Here is a 20,148-nt window from a genome sequence, read left to right on the forward strand (position 1 = left end):
ACCTGCATGCATGCTGGAGGGGGCTTGAGAGTTTGTCACAGCAGTACAGTGTAAAGGGAGCCCAGGCTGGTGGGTCAGGCGGGCTCAGTGGTACCCCACTCCAGGTGGCATCCTGGAGGGAACTGTCACAATGTTGTAACATTTGCTGAACACCTCAGCCACACAACAAAGTGAGCCAAAGGGTTTCCAGCTGCACAAAGGGAGCTACGTGCAGCTTACGTTTGATTCTGGGCCCTTGGTGAGGGCAGCTGCCTGTCCAACACAAGGCATCTCAGCGGGATCCAAGAGCATTAGAATATCCAGAGAGCAGGGCACAGGGTCACCCTAGAGTACAACCCCCATCACTTTGCTCAGCTGGTGGATCCCATGGCCGCGGAGACAGACAGAGCCTTACCGCTTTGGTCTCCTCCTGGAAGCACACCATGTACTTCTGCAAGATGATAATCCTGCCAATGATGTTGGAGAACCCAGACTGCAGTTGAACACTAGGAAACAGAGAGCAGCAAAACAAATTTGTGAGTGACAAATGGTCTCAAACGTGCATGAGCAGTTGGGTGATGGCCTGTGAGAGGACTCTAGAACCACTGCTCCAACTCAGCGGCGCTGTTAGAAATCGGCCTGTTGGGCGACTATCAGACAAAGTGATCCCAAGTGCAGCACGGTGCTTAGAGCTGCGCGGCCTGCATGCTATTCGTGACTCCACTACGGACAACAGGCACGGCACTTTTCCCATCTGTAAAATGGGGAATTAGAATACGTACCCGCCTTTGATGGGGAAGCTGAGGCAGACAGGTTAAGTAACTTGGCTCGAGGCCACAGCACGACTCAGTGGTGGAGCCAGGATTAAAATGTTCATGTTCCAGTCCCATGTTCGGAACATGAGCCTTTGCTCCCAAGAGTTTTCCAACAGTTACTGCTGCAGAGCTCACCTTGGTGCATGCCAGGAGAGAGCGAGACTGAGCCGTGATCCATCCGCTGCAAACACTGCGGCAGCAGCAGAGACTGGACACAGAACTGGCAGGCACTGGCTGATGACGCGAGGCAGAATCCTGCAGTAGGATGAGCCGCTTTATATCGGCAAGGGATGAATTGCTGCCTGCGTGACTGAGGAGTTCAGGCTAAGCCACAGGGCAGTCTCTAAGTCTGTGGTGTTAGCTGATGTCCAGCGCACAGCTGCACTTACATAGCCAGGCAACACCCAGTGTCACAAGAGCAATCATCCTGCGTGTTTACATAAAGCTTTTCTTGCCTTGCTCTCAAACCTCTTTACCAAGGCTGGTGAGTATTATCCCCATTTGACAGATGAGGAGATGAAGGCTCAGAGGGGAAGTGACCTGCCCCAGGACACAGCAACAGAATTGGAACCAGAACTCAAATCTTGTGACTCCGATGCCTAGCGACTGGATGCTGCTGCACGCCTCAGAAGCACCACTCACTCTGAGGAGTGTATATTGGACTAAGGCTGCTAACAGGAGGCTCATAAATGTTCATTTAATTCCACATACGCTCACAGAGCTCCTCTGCTGGCTGGGGATCCGAGTGTTTCTGGCGCGAACACCCAGTTCTCTAAGCTGGGAGAAGCCCCCCGGCTTGGGAAATGATCATGAGGGGCAATGTCTGTCTCTGGAAGCGAGACACTGAGAACATCAGCAGGACGTTTGCTGCCCGTGTCTTCTCTTCCACCGACAGACAGACATTTAGCTTAGAGCTAGTGGATAAGTAGAAAGGCAACACTGCAGAAATGGCAGAAGTGTTTTCCTTCCATTGTTTTTCCTAAAGGGCCAATTCCCAAATTTTCCACACACAAAAATGGTAATTCTGCCTTTGAAAATGAAATTGGAGAATGGGGCGACTTTCAAACCTTGTGCTGAGCAAAATGAACACAGCTCCTTACACCTCATACCAGCTTGTAGCCAGCGGAGTCCCAAGGAGGATTATAGACCAATATAATCCCTTTACCCACGTTGGGGGTGGCACATACAGCAGCCCTACACAGACTGTTTAGGACAGGAAGTGAAGGACATCAGATCCAACTGAAACTGCAGGGGGAAGTTAGAGAGGCAGAATGGAACCACCTGAAGTTACCAGTAGCGCTGGTGTCCTGGCCAAACTCTGTGACTCCTGTGTAAAGTGCCACTGCACCTTTAACGATCCCGAATAAGCAGGACCTCAGCCGAAACTCAACTCAAAGGCAGCACAGTTTGCAGCACAGCACCTGCAGGTGTCATGCTGGGACAGTAGATAAGTTACTTCCAGCAGCACCTGGGCTTTCCACATAGGCTCTCACCCAGCTACTGATTTAGCCCAACCCAACTTTCAATGAGAACCTGGCCGCCAGCTGCAATGCACAGTTACCCCAGCAAGGGTCGACAGACAAGGTGTAACCCACCATTCTGCATTCTGCACAGCTTCCGGGGAGACGACCACCCGGATGTAGTAGGACCCATCTGAGATGTGCAGGACGGCGGCACTGCCTTGGTCTGCAGCCTTCAAGTCACTCACAACCTATCAAGAGATTGGGAAGAAAACAAACATGGGCTTGACTCTTCCATCATCCCCGAGGAGCAGAGCTAGCGTTCAACACCGCTCCCAGCAAGACAGCCAGGGCAGGGGATGCTGCAGACACTCGGGCCCCCTTTACGATCACTCACCATGAAGTCAGTGAATTAAATTCACCCCTGAAGTCACAGGAGCTCTGCATCTGCCCATGCCTGCCTGTCAGGGAATCACACTTAGGAGGAGCAGCAGATGGAAACAGCGGGGGTCATGAGAGTGCTACTCCTCAGGCTGGGTAACAGCAGGAGCTATTACAGGGAGGATTGAGAATCAGGCAAGGGGCAAAGGAGGGGTGGCCCCACCACCCAGAGACTTTCAGCAGGACGCCAGGCAGGAGGGGGCCGGGGAAGGCTGTGGGCAGGAGCCCTGCAGGGAAGCAGAGTGAGAGGCATGGCTGCTGCCCTGGCTCTAAGGCAGTTCCTTGCTTAGCGATGCTTCGCCATTGTCACATGACACAAGTCCCAGGTTGGGTCAGAAAGGCCCCTCGAGAGGAAGCAGCCAGAGCTGGGAAGTATTGCATGGAGGCCTGTCCAGGGTTACAAGAGTCCAGCTCGGCCTGTTACATGAAATTGTTTATAAAAGTCAGCAAACGTTAAAGACCGCCAGACTGGCTTAGCATCACACAGAAGGACTGTGCCCAGGGGCTGTGTGACGGTAATGACTGGTAAATGCAAGAAGAATGGAATCGGAAATTAACAGACCAAAATTGGTATGTTGGAAAATAAACCTCACCCGTGATGGGCTATTGTGCACACCGCTCTCTTTTGGGGTCCCTACAAATAGGCTTTGGAGGGGCTCAGAGCACCAGGGATGGCTGGAGTGGAAGAGCACACTTTACCCTCCCCTGGCTGGGACCTTGGGAGCTGCTATGACACCAATGGACCTTCATCATCCTGGTCCTGAAAGGCATTCTGAGCCGCCCCAGCCAGAGAGGGAACTGACACCATTGGGCTCCAGCTAAACCCTGAACAGCATCTGGAATGGGTTCCTGTTCTCACCCCCACCCTGAAGTGTCTTTTTCCTTCCCATCTCTCACTCTTTTTCTATCTTCTGTCTAGAGTCTGGCTTAGACAACGCCATTTTTTGCAGCACTGCTCTGAGCCTGCGACCAGAAAGGTAGCTGAAAGCAATGCCCTAAACAGCCCGACATTGGTACGAGTTTGCCAGGTCTCAGGATGGCTGATCAGACCACGTGTTTCTCCAGCAAAGAGGTTGCAAGTGAAAGTCAGCACCAAAGACAGAGCTGCATCTTCTATCTTTGCTGTTCTTTTCGCCCTCTTTTGTCTTGCTTTATCATAAGGAAGCAAGACTGGACTTCCACCAAAACAACTGCAGCTCATCTGTTTAATTTTCCCCCAAAAGGACATTTATCATCATCTTTAACACGATTTAAAAACTGTCAGGTGCTCTTCCCTATAAGAAGTTTTCTACAGCGAAAGGGAAAGGGAGGAAGAGATACTGTTAAAATGAAAGCCTTACTTCATACTCTCCTTTCTAAATGCTCTCGCTGTGTTTCCTTCTTTTTTTGTATCTTTAATAAAAGGTTTAAAACAATTTACTGGTTGTTGTCCTGGGACTAAGCAGGTCTCTGTGCTCAAAACCCCAAGCCATGCTTAATGTTTAATGTCGGACAGTGACAGAGTCATGTTAATGCCCTTGACTCGGTGGGCTCATTTATTCCATCGGAATTAACACAGCAGAAGGAAGACTGGTCATAGAGGAAAAGAGGGAGTGCAGAAGAGAGGCAGGGGGATGGGGGTCCCATTCGGGAGAGGAAAGGGGGCTAATTCAGGACAGATGGCAAGAGGGAGCAGATGACTGGCAGGAGTGAAGAAAAAGTTGTTTGGAATTTCTAAGGCAGGTGGCAAACTCCCCTGCGATCAGTTTGCATGAGAGCAGCTCAGGGGTGTACAAAGGCAGAGGAAGGGGGTTCACTAGAGCTGGGAAGGAAACCGTTTTTCCATCCCACAAACAATTTTGAGATTATTACCGCTCAGTAATAACAACCACAGTGGAATTAAATTTAACATCCCTGTAGAGGGGAAAATACCGAAGAAACCCACCGTAGTAGCATTTAACTTCAAAAAGGGGAACGACACACAAATGAGGAAGCTAGTTAAATCAAAATTAAAATATACAGTCACAGGAGTGAAATGCCTGCAAGCTGCATGGAGACAGCATAACAGAGGCTCAAACTAAATGAATATCACAAATAAAGAAAACAAAAAACAAAAACAGCAAGACCATCAAAAGAAATGCCATCATGGCTAAACAACAGAATAAAAGAGGCAGTTAGAGACAAAAAGACATTGCTTAAAAATTGGAAGTTAAATCCTACTAAGGAAAACAGAAAGGAGCATAAAATCTGACAAGTCAAGTTTAAAAGTATAACTAGGTAGGCCAAAAAGAGAATTTGAAGAGCAACTAGCAAAAGACACACACACACGAAAAAAACATTTAAGTACATCAGAAGCAGGACGCTTGCCAAACAATCAGTGGGGCCACTGGACGATCGAGATGCTAAAGGAGCACTCAGGGAAAACAAGGCCATTGTGGAGAAATTAAATGAATTCTTTTCATCTGAAGAGGATGTGAGGGAGATTCCCACACCTGAGCCATTCTTTTGAGGTGACAAATCTAAGAAGCTGTCCAGAATGAGGTGTCAGTAGAGGAGATTTTGGAACAAAATGATTAAACAAAGAGTAGTAAGTGACCAGAACCAGATGGTATTCATCCAAGAGTTTCAAGGAACTCAAATATGAAATTGCAGAACTTCTAACTGTGGTATGTAATCTGTTACTTAAATAAGCCTCTGTACCTGATGACTGGAGGGTAGCTAATGCAATGCTGATTTTTTAAAAAGTTTTCAGAGGCAACCCTGGCAGTTACAAGCCGCTTAGCGTAACTTCAGTACCAGGCAAATTGGTTACAGTAAAGAACAGAATGATCAGACACAGAGACGAACAGCATATGCTGGGGAACAGTCAACATGACTTTTGTGAAGGGAAATCATGTCTTGCAAATCTGTTAGAATTCTTTGAGGTATCAACACGCAGGTGGACAAAGGTGATCTAGTGGATATAGTGTACTTGGACTTTCAGAAAGCCTTTGACAAGGTCCCTCCCCAAAAGCTCGTAAGCAAACTAAGCTGTCATGGGATAAGAGGGAAGGGCCTCTCATGGATCAGTAATTGGTTAAAAGATAGGAAACAAAGGGTAGGAATAAATGGTCAGTGGAGAGAGGTAAACAGCTGGGTCTCCGTTCAGCATAGAAGATTAGGATCCGAAGAGACCTCAGGAGGTCATCTAGTCCAACCCCCTGCTCAAAGCAGGACCAACACCAACTAAATCCCAGCCAGGGCTTTGTCAAGCCAGGCCTTAAAAACCTCTAAGGATGGAGATTCCACCACCTCCCTAGGGAACCCATTCCAGTGCTTTCCCCCCTCCAGTGAAATAGTGTTTCCTAATATCCAACCTAGACCTCCCCCACTGCAACTTGAGACCATTGCTCCTTGTTCTGTCATCTGCCACCATTGAGAACAGCCGAGCTTCATCCTCTTTGGAACCCCCCTTCAGGTAGCTGAAGGCTGCTATCAAATCCCCCCTCATTCTTCTCTTCTGCAGACTAAACAAGCCCAGTTCTGTCACCTCATAAGTCATGTGCCCCAGCCCACTGATCATTTTCGTTGCCCTCCGCTGGACTCTCTCCAATTTGTCCACATCCTTTCTGTAGTGGGGGCCCCCAAAACTGGATGCAATATTCCAGATGTGGCCTCACCAGTGGAGGGGAATAATCATTTCCCTCGATCTGCTGGCAATGCCCCTACTTATACAGCCCAAAATGCTGTTAGCCTTCTTGGCGCAACAAGGGGACACTGCTGACATATCCAGCTTCTCATCCACTGTAACCCCTAGATCCTTTTCTGCAGAACTGCTGCCTAGCCAGTCGGTCCCTAGTCTGTAGCAGTGCATGGGATTCTTCCATCCTAAGTGCAGGACTCTGCACTTATCCTTGTTGAACCTCATCAGATTTCTTTTGGCCCAATCCTCCAATTTGTCTAGGTCACTCTGGACCCTATCCCTACCCTCCAGTATATCTACCTCTTCCCCCAGCTTAGTGTCATCTGTGAACTTGCTGAGGGTGCAATCCATTCCATCCTCCAGATCATTAATAAAGATGTTGAACAAAACTGGCCCCAGGACCGACCCCTGGGGCACTCCGCTTGATACCTGCTGCCAACTAGACATCGAGCCGTTGATCACTACCCATTGAGCCCAGCTCTCTAGCCAGCTTTCTATTCACCTTATAGTCCATTCATCCAATCCATACTTCTTTAACTTGCTGGCAAGAATACTGTGGGAGTATATATAGTCATAACAGTCATAAATGATCTGGGAAAAGGGGTAAACAGTTAGGTGGCAAAATTTGCAGATGATACAAAACTACTCAAAATAGTTAAGTCCAAAGCAGACAGCGAAAAGTTACAAAGGAATCTCACAAAACTGGGTGACTGGGCAACACAATTAACAGCTGAGTCAAGGGAGAGAATTATTCCAGGAGTGGCCTGCATCATGCGGGAGGTCAGACTAGATGATCATAATGGTCCCTTCTGACCTTAAAGTCTATGAGTCTATGAGTCTATGAAGTTCAATGTTGATAAATGCACAGTAATTCACACTGGAAAACATGATCCCAACAATACATACAAAACGATGGAGTCTAAATTAGCTGTTAGCACTGAAGAAAGATCTTGGAATCATCGTGGATAGCTCTCTGAAAACATCTACTCAATGTGTAGCAGCAGTCAAAAAAGCTAACAATATTAGGAACCATTAGGAAAGGCATAGATAAGACCACCGTAAATATCATAATGCCACTATATAAATCCATGGTATGCCCACACTTTGAATACTGTGTGCATTTCTGGTCACCCCAGCTCAAAAAAGATATTAGAACTAGGGCTGTCAATTAATCGCATTTAACTCGCGCGATTAACTAAAAAAAAATTAATTGCAATTAAAAAAATTAAGCGTAATTAATCGCACTGTTAAACAGAATACCAATTGAAATTTATTAAATATTTTTGGATGTTTTTCTATATTTTCAAATATATTGATTTATATTACAACACAGAATACAAAGTGTACAGTGCTCACTTTATATTATTTTTTATTACAAATATTTGCATTGTAAAAATGATAAACAAAATAAATAGTATTTTTCAATTAACCTCATACAAGTTCTGTAATGCAATCTCTTTATCCTGAAAGTGTAATTTACAAATGCAGATTTTTTTGTTACATAACTGCACTTAAAAACAAAACAATGTAAAACTTTGGAGCCTATAAGTCCACTCAGTCCTACTTCTTGTTCAGCCAATCCCTAAGACAAACAAATTTGTTTACATTTACAGGAGATGCTGCTGCCTGCTTCTTATTTACAATGTCACCTGTAAGCGAGAACAGGAGTTCACATGGCACCTTTGTAGCTGGCGTTGCAAGGTATTTACGTGCCAGATATGCTAAACATTCGTATGCCCTGCATGCTTCAGCCACCATTCCAGAGGACATGCTTCCATGCTGATGATGCTCCTTAAAAAATCATGCGTTAATGAAATTTGTGACTGAACTCCTTGGGGGAGAACTGTATGTCTTCGGCTCTGTTTTACCCACATTCTGGCATATATTTCAAGTTATAGCAGTCTCGGATGATGACCCAGCACATGTTTGCTTTAAGAACGCTTTCACAGCAGATTTGACAGAACGCAAAGAAGATACCGATGTGAGATTTCTAAAAATAGCTACAGCAGTCGACACAAGGTTTAAGAATCTGAAGTGCCTTCCAAATCTGAGATAGGGATGAGATAGGGAGCATGCTTTCAGAAGTCTTAAAAGAACAACACTCAGATGCGAAAACTATAGAACCCAAACCACCAAAAAAGAAAATCAACCTTCTCCTGGTGGCATTTGACTCAGATGATGAAAATGAACATCCGTCAGTTTGCACTGCTTTGGTCATTATCAAGCAGAACCTATTATCAGTCTGGATGCATGTCCCCTGGAATGGTGGTTGAAGCATGAAGGGACATATGAATCTTTAGCGCATCTGGCATGTAAATATCTTTTGACGCCGGCTACAACAGTGCCATGAGAATGCCTGTTCTCACTTTCAGGTGACATTGTAAATAAGAAGCGGGCACATTATCTCCAGTAAATTGTAACCAAATTTGGTTGTCTGAGCGATTGGCTGAAGTAGGACTGAATGGACTGGTAGGTTTTACATTGTTTTATTTTTCAATGCAGTTATTTTTTGTACATAATTCTACATTTGTAAGTTCAACTTTCATGATAAACAGATTGCACTACAGTACTTGTATGAGGTGAATTGAAAAAGTACTATTTCTTTTGTTTTTTTATAGCACAAATATTTGTAATAAAAAATATAAAGTGAGCACTATTCACTTTGTATTCTGTGTTGTAACTGAAATAAATATATTTGAAAATGTAGAAAACATGCAAAAATATTTAAATAAATGGTATTCCATGATTGGTTAATCACACAATTGATTGCGATTAATCTTTTTAATCGCTTGACAGCCCTAATTAGAACTGGATAAAGTAAAGAGAAGGGCAACAAAAATTACTGGAGAGATTAAAAAGACTGGGACTGTTCAGTTTAGAAAAGAGATGACTAAGGGCAGATATGATAGAGGTCTATAAAATCATGAATAGTGTGGAGAAAGCAAATAGGGTAAATAACACTTCCTTTTCATATAACACAAGATCCAACAGGCACCATATGAAATTAATACGCACCACGTTTAAAACAAACAAAGGAAGTACTTATTCACACGATGCACAGCCAAAGGATGATGTGAAGGCCAAAGTATAAGTGGTTTCAAAAAAGAATGAGGTAAGTTCATGGGGGATAAGTCCATCAATGGCTATTAGCAAGATGGTCAGGGATGCAATCCCATGTCCTGGGTGTCCCTAAATCTCTGACTGCCAGAACCTGGGAATGGGCGACAAGGAATGGATTATTTGATAATTGCCCTGTTCTGTTCATTCCCTCTGAAGCACCTGGCATTGGCCACTGTCGGAAGACAGGATACTAGGCTAGAAGGATATTGGTCTGACCCAATACAGCCGTTCTTATGTTGATTTAAAAAAACATTCCCATCCCAAATTGGGATGAAAAGTCAAAATCTCAAAAATATTTGCAAACTGAGCATCCAAAAATAATAATAAATCAGTTTGGGTCAATTCATAGAAGATTAGGGTTGGAAGAGACCTCAGGAGGTCATCTAGTCCAACCCCCTGCTCAAAGCAGGACCAACACCAACTAAATCCCAGCCAGGGCTTTGTCAAGCCTGACCTTATATACCTATAAGGATGGAGATTCCTCCATCTCCCTAGGTACCCCACCCCCCCCGAGTCGAAGTATTTTGTTTTGATTTTGACCTTTTTCATATTTTTACTATAAATTAACTTCACTTTTGAAATGAAAAGTGGCTTCTAACTGAAAAACTGAACTTTTTGTTTAGAAAATGTCAAAATGAAACATGAGACACAAGGTGGGTGAAGTTTTATTGGACCAATGTCTGTTGGTGAGAGACAAGCTTTTGAGCTTACACAGAGCCCATCTTCAGGTCTGTGGGGCTCGAAAGCTTGTCTCTCTCACCAACGGAAGTTGGTCCAATAAAAGATATTTCCTCGCCCATCTTGTCCCTGATACCCTGGGACCAACACAGCTACAATAATCCTGCATAAAACAAAACATGGACAAATCAAACTTTTTTCTGAAACGAGAAGTTTGTCAAAATTGACCCTTTCCTGCGACAAGTTTTGATTTAGATGAATTGACGTTTTCCAAAGAAAAAAAAGTTTTATTGAAAAATTCCCAACCAGCCTCAGGCATCACAGCCTCTGTCTTCTCTTATGACATTAATGACACAAACTACGCTCACTCTACACACACACTCTGGTCTTAGTGAGGCCAAGGCACTGCCTTCCTGCCCCATTCTCCACCAGCTATGCCTCTGTAGTTCGTGGGTGTGTCTCCACTGTGACTGCAGCATGTGTAGACATACCCAAGCTAAGCTGGCTCAAGTAACAATAGCAGGGAAACCACGGCAGCACGGGAGGCAGCCGCTCAGGGTCCCACCATGACTTCACTGCGACTCTTGCTAGAGCTAGCTTTGATCTAGCTTGGGTACATCTACACGTGCTGCGATCATACTCCTGATTGCAAGACAGACATACCCTGCAAACCCCTCAGGGCAGGCACCTGTCTCTAGCCAGTGTTCAAATAACAAGAGTGGGACGAGACCCAGATCCAGGAAGGGAAGGGGCAGCACCCCAGAGGCCGCCCCATTGCAGCACGTGTGGGAGTGCTGTGGGAAAGGGCTGCCTTGCCCAGCTGGCTAGCGACCACCTCAGGCTGATGGAAAGAGCAGCAGCACCATGCGCTTCAGGGCTCAGACATGGGAGGGGGTCATGTGGTATGTTGACCATGAGGGGCAAAAAGAGAGATCTCAGCCCATCCCCACCCAAAAAGCCGAAAGAGAAATGCCACAGGGGCGGGAGAGAACCAGACAAAGAACTGGCAGGCACGTGGGTTCTAGGGAGAGAAAACTGCACAACATTCAAGGGGAAGAGAGAACCAGAGCCCCAGGAGGGGAGTTCAATTTTAGAGCGAGATGGTGTGTGGGGAGCTGGAAAGACCAGCCCTCTAATGTGTCTCAGTTCCCTACCCTTTCTGGGGGAGGGGCAACAAACCTGCACCATGCCCTCCTGGCTAGCCCTCGGGGAGCCCAGTGAGTGGAGCCCTGCAGAAACGCTCAAGCCACAGTGACATCCCGCAGCAGAGGTTTCCCCCGTCCAGCAGGGTGCTGGGAAGAGGCAAGTGATGCACAGCAAGTCCCAGTCACTTACTTTCAGGATATGCCCAGGCACCTGAGTATTTCTGGAGTCCAACTCTTCGTATTTCATCAAGAGGCTCAAAATCCAAGGCTGGAGGACGTAGACTTTAGGGACAGACAGCCACCTCCTCTCGTCCTCTAACCTGAGAGAGAAGAGGCAGGGGTCAGGTCTGAAGACAGGGAAGTGTGAAGTCTGCAGCTTCAGCCCAGAGTTCAGAGACACGTACAAAACAGCAGAAAGGCCAGCAGTTGCCCCCAGCTCTCACTGGTAACAGCTCAGTGACCATTAGGAAAGATGGATCAGGTCCCTTCCCTGGGCAGGACCCTGCACATGGATCTCACCAGCATTCCTTCTCTGGCTGTCCGGGCAAGCCATTTTCCCGTTGCATCTTTAATGCATACAGCTATTTGCGGTCCCTCCATGGCTGCTATTTAAATCCCACCGCAAAGGGCTGGTGACCCCTCGCAGTACAGTCGAGCAGAAACAGCTACCCATGCTTACCCCAAAGTGTCCATCCTTCTAGTAGGGAAGGCCACAGATCTCGCCCAGCTGAAGAAAACATCTGACCTCTGGACTGTATCTCAAGAGCTGTGTTTTTTGACTGAGGAGAATAGGTTCCCTGCAGTAATTGACTGTAATAGGAGGGTATTAATTCCTCATTGTTCATGACGAATTAATTTATTATTGATATTGGCAGAGCACTTGGGAGCCCCAGCCATGGCCCTAGCCCCCGCTGTGCCAGGCACTGGGCAGGCACAGAACAAAACGAGCTCACAGTTTCAACATTAAAAATAAAGTAACTCTTCTAAAGCTGCTGTGGCAATTCTCTTGTTCAGGGACTGATCCACAACTTCCCATGCCTTGCCCAACAGGCCCGATTCTGGGCTCCAGGCAGGCTGGAGACCCGCTGGAGGGGATCTGCAGAGCTTCCTGTTAGAAGAAAGGGGATTTGCAGGTACACATGGATGATTTCCCTGTGTCTAAGCCCCTTTTTATTCTACCATAAGTATTTCTACGGCCCCCATTCTATGGTATTTGAGCACTTCCCAGGCTTTGATGTATTTCTCCCCCCAATACCCCTGTGAGACAGGGCGCGGCTACTATCCACAATGGACAGAAACTGGAGCACCAAGAGGCTGGGCCACGGGAAGTCTGTGCAGGAGAAGAGAACTCAAGCCTACTAGGCCATCCTTCCCATCAGGTTTTACGGCAGTCACCGTGTGCAGCTCTGTGACCGGCTGCATCACTCAGCGACAGGCAGTGCTTGAACAGCAGGCCTGCGCGTCTTTCACTGTGCAGCTTCAAGGGACGGTACCACACTGAGCTCCCTCCCCTCCTTCTCTCAGACGCCTCTTCCCAGAACGCGTCAGCCATAACCCAGGCTATCGCAGCCCGGCTGTTCCACAGCACAGCCGGAGGGAAGAGGTCGCTAGCAGCTGCCGTGGGGGCTTGTGACCCCTCTCCCATTCCCCACCTCCAGTCTCTGCTGAAGGGCATTTACTCAGCCACGACAAGCGCCACACACAAACGTGCCTACCCCCAGGTTCCTCGCTCAGGGAGAAGTGCCGTGATTTCATAGAATCATAGAATATCAGGGTTGGAAGGTGTGACATTTAAAGCCTTATGGGGTACACTGTATGTATGATATAACTGGAATAGGGTTTTGCTACATATGCCATGTAACATATCTATGTAAAGGTTATGATCTACTGGTTATGTTCATCCTAGTTGTATGCAGGCACCATTTGTGTGTTCAAAGTTATGAACATTGGCTGTATAATTGCTTGATTTCTAAGTAGCCTTAGTTAGAACATTTGGTCACTTCCTGGGAAAGGAATGTGCAAATTAGGTGCTCAATCAGGAAGCACTTAACAGACAAGAGAGCTTGGAAGGCTCCAATCCACATAAGAAGTCTACCTGAGGACGTTCAAGGTAGCATGTGGGTAATGGCTGCTACCTGCAAGTCCTGAGTCATGCATGGGCATGTGACTTGCCCATGTGATTCCGGATCTCCATTTTGTGCCTGGATTCTACACAGGGTGAGGAGGGGGTCTCCACCCACAAGAGAAAGTCTATTTAAACCCCTGGGAAACCCCTCCATTTTGTCTTCAGCTGGCTAAAGAAGGAGTCTCTCCACCCCCCAGAATACTGGAAGGAAACTGGAACAAAGGACAGTAACTACAGGGGGTGTGAGTGATTGCTGGACCCAGGCTAAAAGGAGATTAGCCTGTAAAAGGGAGCATTCTGGAACTGGTGAGGATCTTATCTGTATTCAGTGTTTGATTAGACATGGATTTGCGTGTTTTATTTTATTTTGCTTGGTGACTTACTTTGTTCTGTCTGTTACTACTTGGAACCACTTAAATCCTACTTTCTGTATTTAATAAAATCACTTTTTACTTAGTAAAAAACTCAGAGTATGTATTAATACCTGGGAGAGCAAACAACTGTGCATATCTCTCTATCAGTGTTATAGAGGACGAACAATTTATGAGTTTACCCCGCCTAAGCTTTATACAGGGTAAAACGGATTTATTTGGGTTTAGACCCCATTGGGAGTTGGGCATCTGAGTGCTAAAGGCAAGCACACTTCTGTGAGCTGTTTTTCAGGTAAACCTGCAGCTTTGGGGCGAGTAATTCAGACCCTGGGTCTGGGTTGGAGCAGACGGGAGTGTCTGGCTCAGCAAGACAGGGTGCTGGAGTCCTGAGCTGGCAGGGAAAACTGGAGCAGAGGTAGCCTTGGCACATCAGTTGGCAGCTCTCAGGGGGGTTTCTGTGATCCAACCCGTCACAGAAGGGACCTCAGGAGGTCATCTAGTCCAACCCCCTGCTCAAAGCAGGACCAATCACCAGACAGATTTTTACCCCAGATCCCTAAATGACCCCCTCAAGGATTGAACTCACAACCCTGGGTTTAGCAGGCCAATGCTCAAACCACTGAGCTATCCCTCAGTACTGCCCCTTTGACAGGAATTCCTGCCCAGCTGGTCCCCTCTATGCAGGGCAGCACTAGTCTGAGACTCCCACGAGTCCCTATAGGGCTGCCCAAAGTGCTATTCAAAGCCCCTCAGCCCCTCCCTGAGGGCAGAAATGCAGGATTTTCAGCCCTATGCTCCCTGGGCTCTTAGATGAGCTGGGTTTGGGAGCCTGGCGCACGAGGAGGGACGGAAAGAGACCAAATCCCAACGTCGCCTTGGCGTTGGCCTGCATAACAGATGAGGGAGTAGCTCAGGTCGGCCCAGTATTTGTCCTGCACACAAAAGACCATTTACCCTGCTCCCCATTCAGGGCCCGAGCCTACCAGGCGCTACAGGCATTCCACACTTCCTAGGATCTGGCCTCACAATCCCATGGGGTAGCCAGTTCTCCACATGCAGGAGACACAGAGCCAGCATGTCTTTGTAGGTAAACGTCGCCGGCCGAGATCGTGAGGGGAGAGCGCCACGTGAAGGAAGGCCAGCATGGCGATAAAGCAGCACGCTCAGTAGCAGAGACATGGGCATACAGCACATACATGGGCATTCTGCATGCAAAGACGGAAAGTGGGAGGCTGGCCTCTCTACAAGGGCATGGGTGAGGTAGCTGGGTGCCTGGCGTGGGATGTACAATCTTACCGCTGCATTCCTTCGCACTCTGGAATTCGGTCAGGGTTCTTTGCTTGGAAGATCGTAGACCTCGGAAGGTAACACACACTCAAACCGCTGACATGCCTACAACCACGAGAGAGACAAAGCAGGTAAAGCAATGTCTGTTATGAATCAACTTGCATTGGAGAAAAGGGCAGCTTTTGAGCTTCAGGTAGCTCTCCTTCAGGTCTCGGGAAGGTAGCCAGAGTGTCCAAGCTAAAAACATGGTGGGATAGCGGTCTCCTATAGCATGTCTGAACCACTTATGCTTAACAAGCTGTCCCACCATGTATTTAACTTGGACACTCTGGTCACCTTCCCCAGACATGAAGAAGACTCTGAAGCTCAAAAGATTGTCCCTTCCACCAACAGAAGTTGTCCCAAGAAGAGGTATCACCTCCCCCACCTTGTCTCTTTAATATCCTGGAACCAACAGGGCTACAACAACCCTGCAATTAACCATGTCACCCCCTTAGCTGTGTGTGGGAATTTCCTTGGTTTCCCCACACTCTGTTGGAGAACAGCCCAATTCCTGTAACCCGCCCTAGGAGGCCCACAAGAGGGAAGGCCTGCTCTAGTGCACCATAGGGAGCATGAGCGGGGGAGAAATGAGTTGATTAATGCAAAGATACCAAGCTGTTGGGATAACATGCAACACTGGGAACCATTTTATACATTTCCACAAACTTGGTCACCTGCAGGCTGGCATTTGGGGGATAGAAAAGGAAAGGACGTAGAGATATTCCAGCCACAGATGAAGATTTCTTCAAATGCCTTGAAAAGGAAAGTGTTCTCTAAAGCTGCTAGCTGGTTCATCTAATTGCAGTGTACAGGAATTAGGCAGACTATTTTACAGCAGTTTGTGAGCCTTCTAGTAGTGCTCACTGTGTTCTTTGCTTTAGATTTGAGCTTGGCATTAAGTGTTAAGCCTCAAACATTAAGCCAGAGCATTAAGCTAGGTCTTGGATGTTTGTCTGTAGGTAATGAACATGGTTATTTGGGAGCCTGCTGTGTCCAATTTCTTCATTTTTGTTGTGTTCAGAGAAAAAGACAAGACTAATCATAACAACTATTTTATATCTGTGACAATTAAACACATTTTGATACATTTAGACATTTTTCCTGTTCTTAATCAGTCTAAGAACAAGCCTGGCTTGCTATAGAGAGGCTTGGCAGAAACTGACTTTTTTCCCCACTTATAATTTCAACAGATAATATCAATGTTGATTTTTAAGCATTGTTTTAGATTTCTATCTATTTAAATTCTCCTGGTTGTGGGAAATTACTGGGGTGGGGGAGGTCAGACACTTATTTAATGACACCAGATGTTGAGATTCAGAAAGTTAAAGCTATATAAACCGTTAAACCACAAACTGTCAATCTCACCTGTGAAAATACACAAAGTAAATATTCTTAAATCAACAAACCCTACCTGTTTTTACAATTTATTCGCTAGTCCATTTGTGACAAGCCTAAATCACTGGATTTGGTCTCTAAGTTCTCAAAAAGCATTTTTCTTACGTTGCCTATCTGTACATTTAATTATTGATGGAAATATTTTTTCAGTGTGTGTGTTGAAATCGACATTTACTGGTAAAAATCGAATCACTCCAAGCCTGGCTATAGACGGTCTCTATCATTTCGGCGAAAGGGTTACAGCTGGGTTTGCCACCAATTGGCTGGCTGCTGGTTTGGGTTGACTGTAGGTTCACTAACAAAGAAAACGAAAGAGAAAGTGGGGACAATACACCGGATCCAAGAAAAGAATCCAGCGGAGAGAAGCGGGGCAGTGAGCGCGTGGACTAGGAGCCCGGACTCCTGGGTTCCGACTGGGCCCTGTGAGTCCTGTAAAGACATCTGGAAAATGGGGGTGACACTTTTACCCATATCCCGGCAGGCTTAAATCGCTTCCTGACTGCAAAGATCCCCCGGCAAAAGGCACGTCCCGAAGGCTGGGGACAGGAGTGACCCCAGCAGCCCCAGGCTGGGTGCGTTGCAGACGCTGCTCGTATTTGCACGCACGGCCCGTTTCCTTCACTCGATTTACCTTTCCGTCAGGCCGGCGGGGGCCAGATCGCGCGGAGTTTGCGGCTTTTCCGGGCCCTCCGCCTCTCGCATCCTGGCGGCGGGGCGCTCACTGGGGCTTCGTGGCCGCGCTGGCGGGGCGCGGGGGCCGGGAGGCTGGGTCCCTTCCGCCGCCGGGAGCAGCAGGCAGGGGGTGCGCGGCGCTGGGCATGGCCGAGGGGGAGCGGGGGGCTCAGCGCAGCCCGCGGCCGGGGGCAGGTTACAACAGCTGCAAAAACCCGCTCGCGGGCCGCGGCCGCTGCAGCTGGGGAGGGGGAAGGCGCCTCTGGTGACCCAGGAAGGAAACGGCCGCGGAGCCTGTCCGAGTGGGCGGGGCCAGGCTGCGCCAGCCGTGCCCTGGGGGGGGCGGCCATTGCTGTGTGGGGACAGAGCCGGGTTGCGTTTACACGCGGCGCAGCGGGATTCCCGGCGCGGGGCCGCGCTGCGCTAAAGGCAAGAGTTGCGTGAGGCAGATGGGTGGGGAGAGACACCGTGTCCTTGCCAAGGGCTGGCCTGGCCTGGCCAGGGGCCCCAGGGGCGAGAGTTCGCATCCTCCAGGGCTCAGCCATGAGGCTGCTCTGTTCTGAAAAGCCATAGCCCCCTCCTTCCTCAGGCCCCGAGTCACAGAGCAGCATGGAGACCCTCGTGTGCCAGCAACATCTCCCCCACCAGCTGACCAAGCACAGGGCTGTTTCCCGTCCCCAAGGGTGTGTCTACACGGCAGCAGCGTGTAGTTGTGGCTCCAGCACGGGGGGAGAGCTCTCCCAGCGCTGTAAAAAACCAGCTCCGCGGGGGGACTAGCTCCCAGCGCTGGCTACACTGCCCCCTTACAGCGCTGAAAATGAAGGAAGCGCTAATAGAGGGCCTGATTTAGTCAGACATGATTTTGATAAACCATTTCTGCTGTACACCAATACTTGTGATATTAAACTGAAAGCTGTAATAATACAGGACCAAGAATGGAAAATTCCTGTGATGCATTCAGCAGTGTCTAGGGACACTCCTTTCTGCATCAAGTTTGCATGGGGGGGGTGACGCTGTATGGAATCTGGGGGACACTTCAGGATATCATGAATACCGATATTGTAAAATTTCAATGAGTTGTGCCAGATATGCTGTGTAAGGTATCTGCAAAAATGTTGTAATTTCCCAAGTATGATCATCTTGTTTATATGTCTGTATCATCTTTGTATTATGAGTTATAGATATGTAGGGTATATCTGTATTTCCAAACTTGTGCTGAGTTTCTGGGTGGCACCCCCAGACAGATTGGCATCAGTTCTAGGCCTGCTTGACAGCCCATCAAGGGACATCAACTGTACAATGAACCCATTGAAAGGAACAAGGACTACACCTGATGACTCAGCAAGCCATGGAGGGGCTGCCTATGGACAGAACTCTAAGACAGTAGTTCTCAAACTTTTGTACTGGTGATCCCTTTCCCATAGCAAGTCTCTGAGTGCCACCACCCCCCCTTATAAATTAAAAACACTTTTTATATATTTAACACCATTATAAGTGTTGGATGCAAAGCGGGGTTTGGGGTGGAGGCTGACAGCCCGCGACCCCCCATGTAATAAACTCGCAACCCCCTGAGGGGTCCTGACCCCCAGTTTGAGAATCCCTGCTCTAAGGGCTAGTTTACACTGGCAGTGTTAAAGCGGCAGCACTTTAATGTGGCTGTGTAGTTGCAGCAGAGCGCTGGGAGAGAGCTCTCCCAGCACTCCAAAAAAAACACCTCTATGAAGGGCGCGGCTCCCAGCGCTGGTGCACTGTCTACACTGGTGCTTTACAGCACTGAAACTTGCTGCACTCTGGGGTGTTTTTTCACACCCCTGAGCGAGACAGTTGCAGCGCTGTAAAGTGCCAGCATAGACAAGCCCTAAGGTTCTTCCATGCCATGTGCTGGACAGCTTGTGTTTGGGACACAGGAATAGGGTGACCAGATGTCCCGATTTTATAGGGACAGTCCCAATTTTGGGGTCTTTTTCTTATATAGGTTCCTATTACCCCCCACCCCCATCCCGATTTTTCACATTTGCTGTCTGGTCACCCTACACAGGAAGTACAAGCCACATGGCAAAAGGAATATAAAGGCAGCTGCATCATCTCAATTTTGTGTTCAGTCCTGCTTCTTACCTCTGGAGCAACCTTTCTACACAGTGAAGCTCTGAACAAAGGACTGAATGACCCATCCAAGCTGTGGATGTGTTCCAGAGGGACTTTCAAGCCAGTAAACTTACCAATACTGCTAAGAACCTGATATTTGGACTTTGAAGTCTTTGTGTGTGTGTGTGTGACTGCTTTACCATTTAACATCTCTCTTCTTGTTCTTTCTAATAATCCTTTAGATGCTAAAGAACTGTCTGGCAGCGTGGTATTTTGGGTAAGATCTAAACCTATACTGATCTGGTAACGTGGCTGACCCTTTGGGATCAGAAGAACATTTGGTATATGTGAGCAGAGTTTTTTAAATAACTTCTCACTGTACTGGACCTAGGTGCTGATTGGGAGCCAGAGAACTGGAATGCAATAAAGGGGACTGTGTATTTCCTTTTTTTTTTTTTTTTGCTTCTTGATAAACTCTTCAACAGTCACACTGGTTAACTTCAGTGTTAACTATCACTCTTACGGAGAATCTGCTTTTCCTTTTGTAGCCTGCCCGGACTGTGACATTTTCAGTGAGGGCTATGGCAGGCACCATGGGTCACAACTCCCGCAGGGATTTCTGCTGTGAATGCTCTGGCCCTGAGGGAAGGATTCTGTGGAAAACAGGCCTTTCCCTTGCTCCAATCCAGGCTCTGCTGTTCTGATGCTGCAGAGCTGATACAGAAGGCCTAAGGGTTCCTGGAGAGCATGCAGCAAAGCCAGCATTCTATGCTGCCGTAGCCCAGGGGACACGTCTTTCTCTCACGGCACCTTCCAATGGAAGGAAGAACGTGACACGTGAGTTGGAGTCTCTCCTTGGCTTACAGATAACC

At 47.6% G+C, this 20,148-nt stretch overlaps 1 protein-coding gene across 1 annotated transcript in view; it reads right to left on the minus strand.

Annotated features, from left to right (window-relative positions):
* The window catches only part of ACD (ACD shelterin complex subunit and telomerase recruitment factor), a 31,726-nt gene extending 16,570 nt beyond the window's left edge, over nucleotides 1-15,156 (minus strand). The window contains exons 1-4 of the mRNA XM_065416636.1: nucleotides 15,092-15,156; nucleotides 11,490-11,619; nucleotides 2,390-2,505; nucleotides 395-485 (exon numbers count right to left, since the gene is read on the minus strand). Of these exons, the coding sequence (XP_065272708.1) occupies nucleotides 395-485; nucleotides 2,390-2,505; nucleotides 11,490-11,619; nucleotides 15,092-15,099 (345 nt within the window). The 5' untranslated portion in view covers nucleotides 15,100-15,156. The remainder of the gene's footprint in view (nucleotides 1-394; nucleotides 486-2,389; nucleotides 2,506-11,489; nucleotides 11,620-15,091) is intronic.
* Nucleotides 15,157-20,148: the final 4,992 nt, after the last annotated feature.

The sequence above is a fragment of the Emys orbicularis genome, chromosome 14, assembly GCF_028017835.1.
Source record: "Emys orbicularis isolate rEmyOrb1 chromosome 14, rEmyOrb1.hap1, whole genome shotgun sequence".
Lineage (NCBI taxonomy): Eukaryota > Metazoa > Chordata > Testudines > Emydidae > Emys > Emys orbicularis.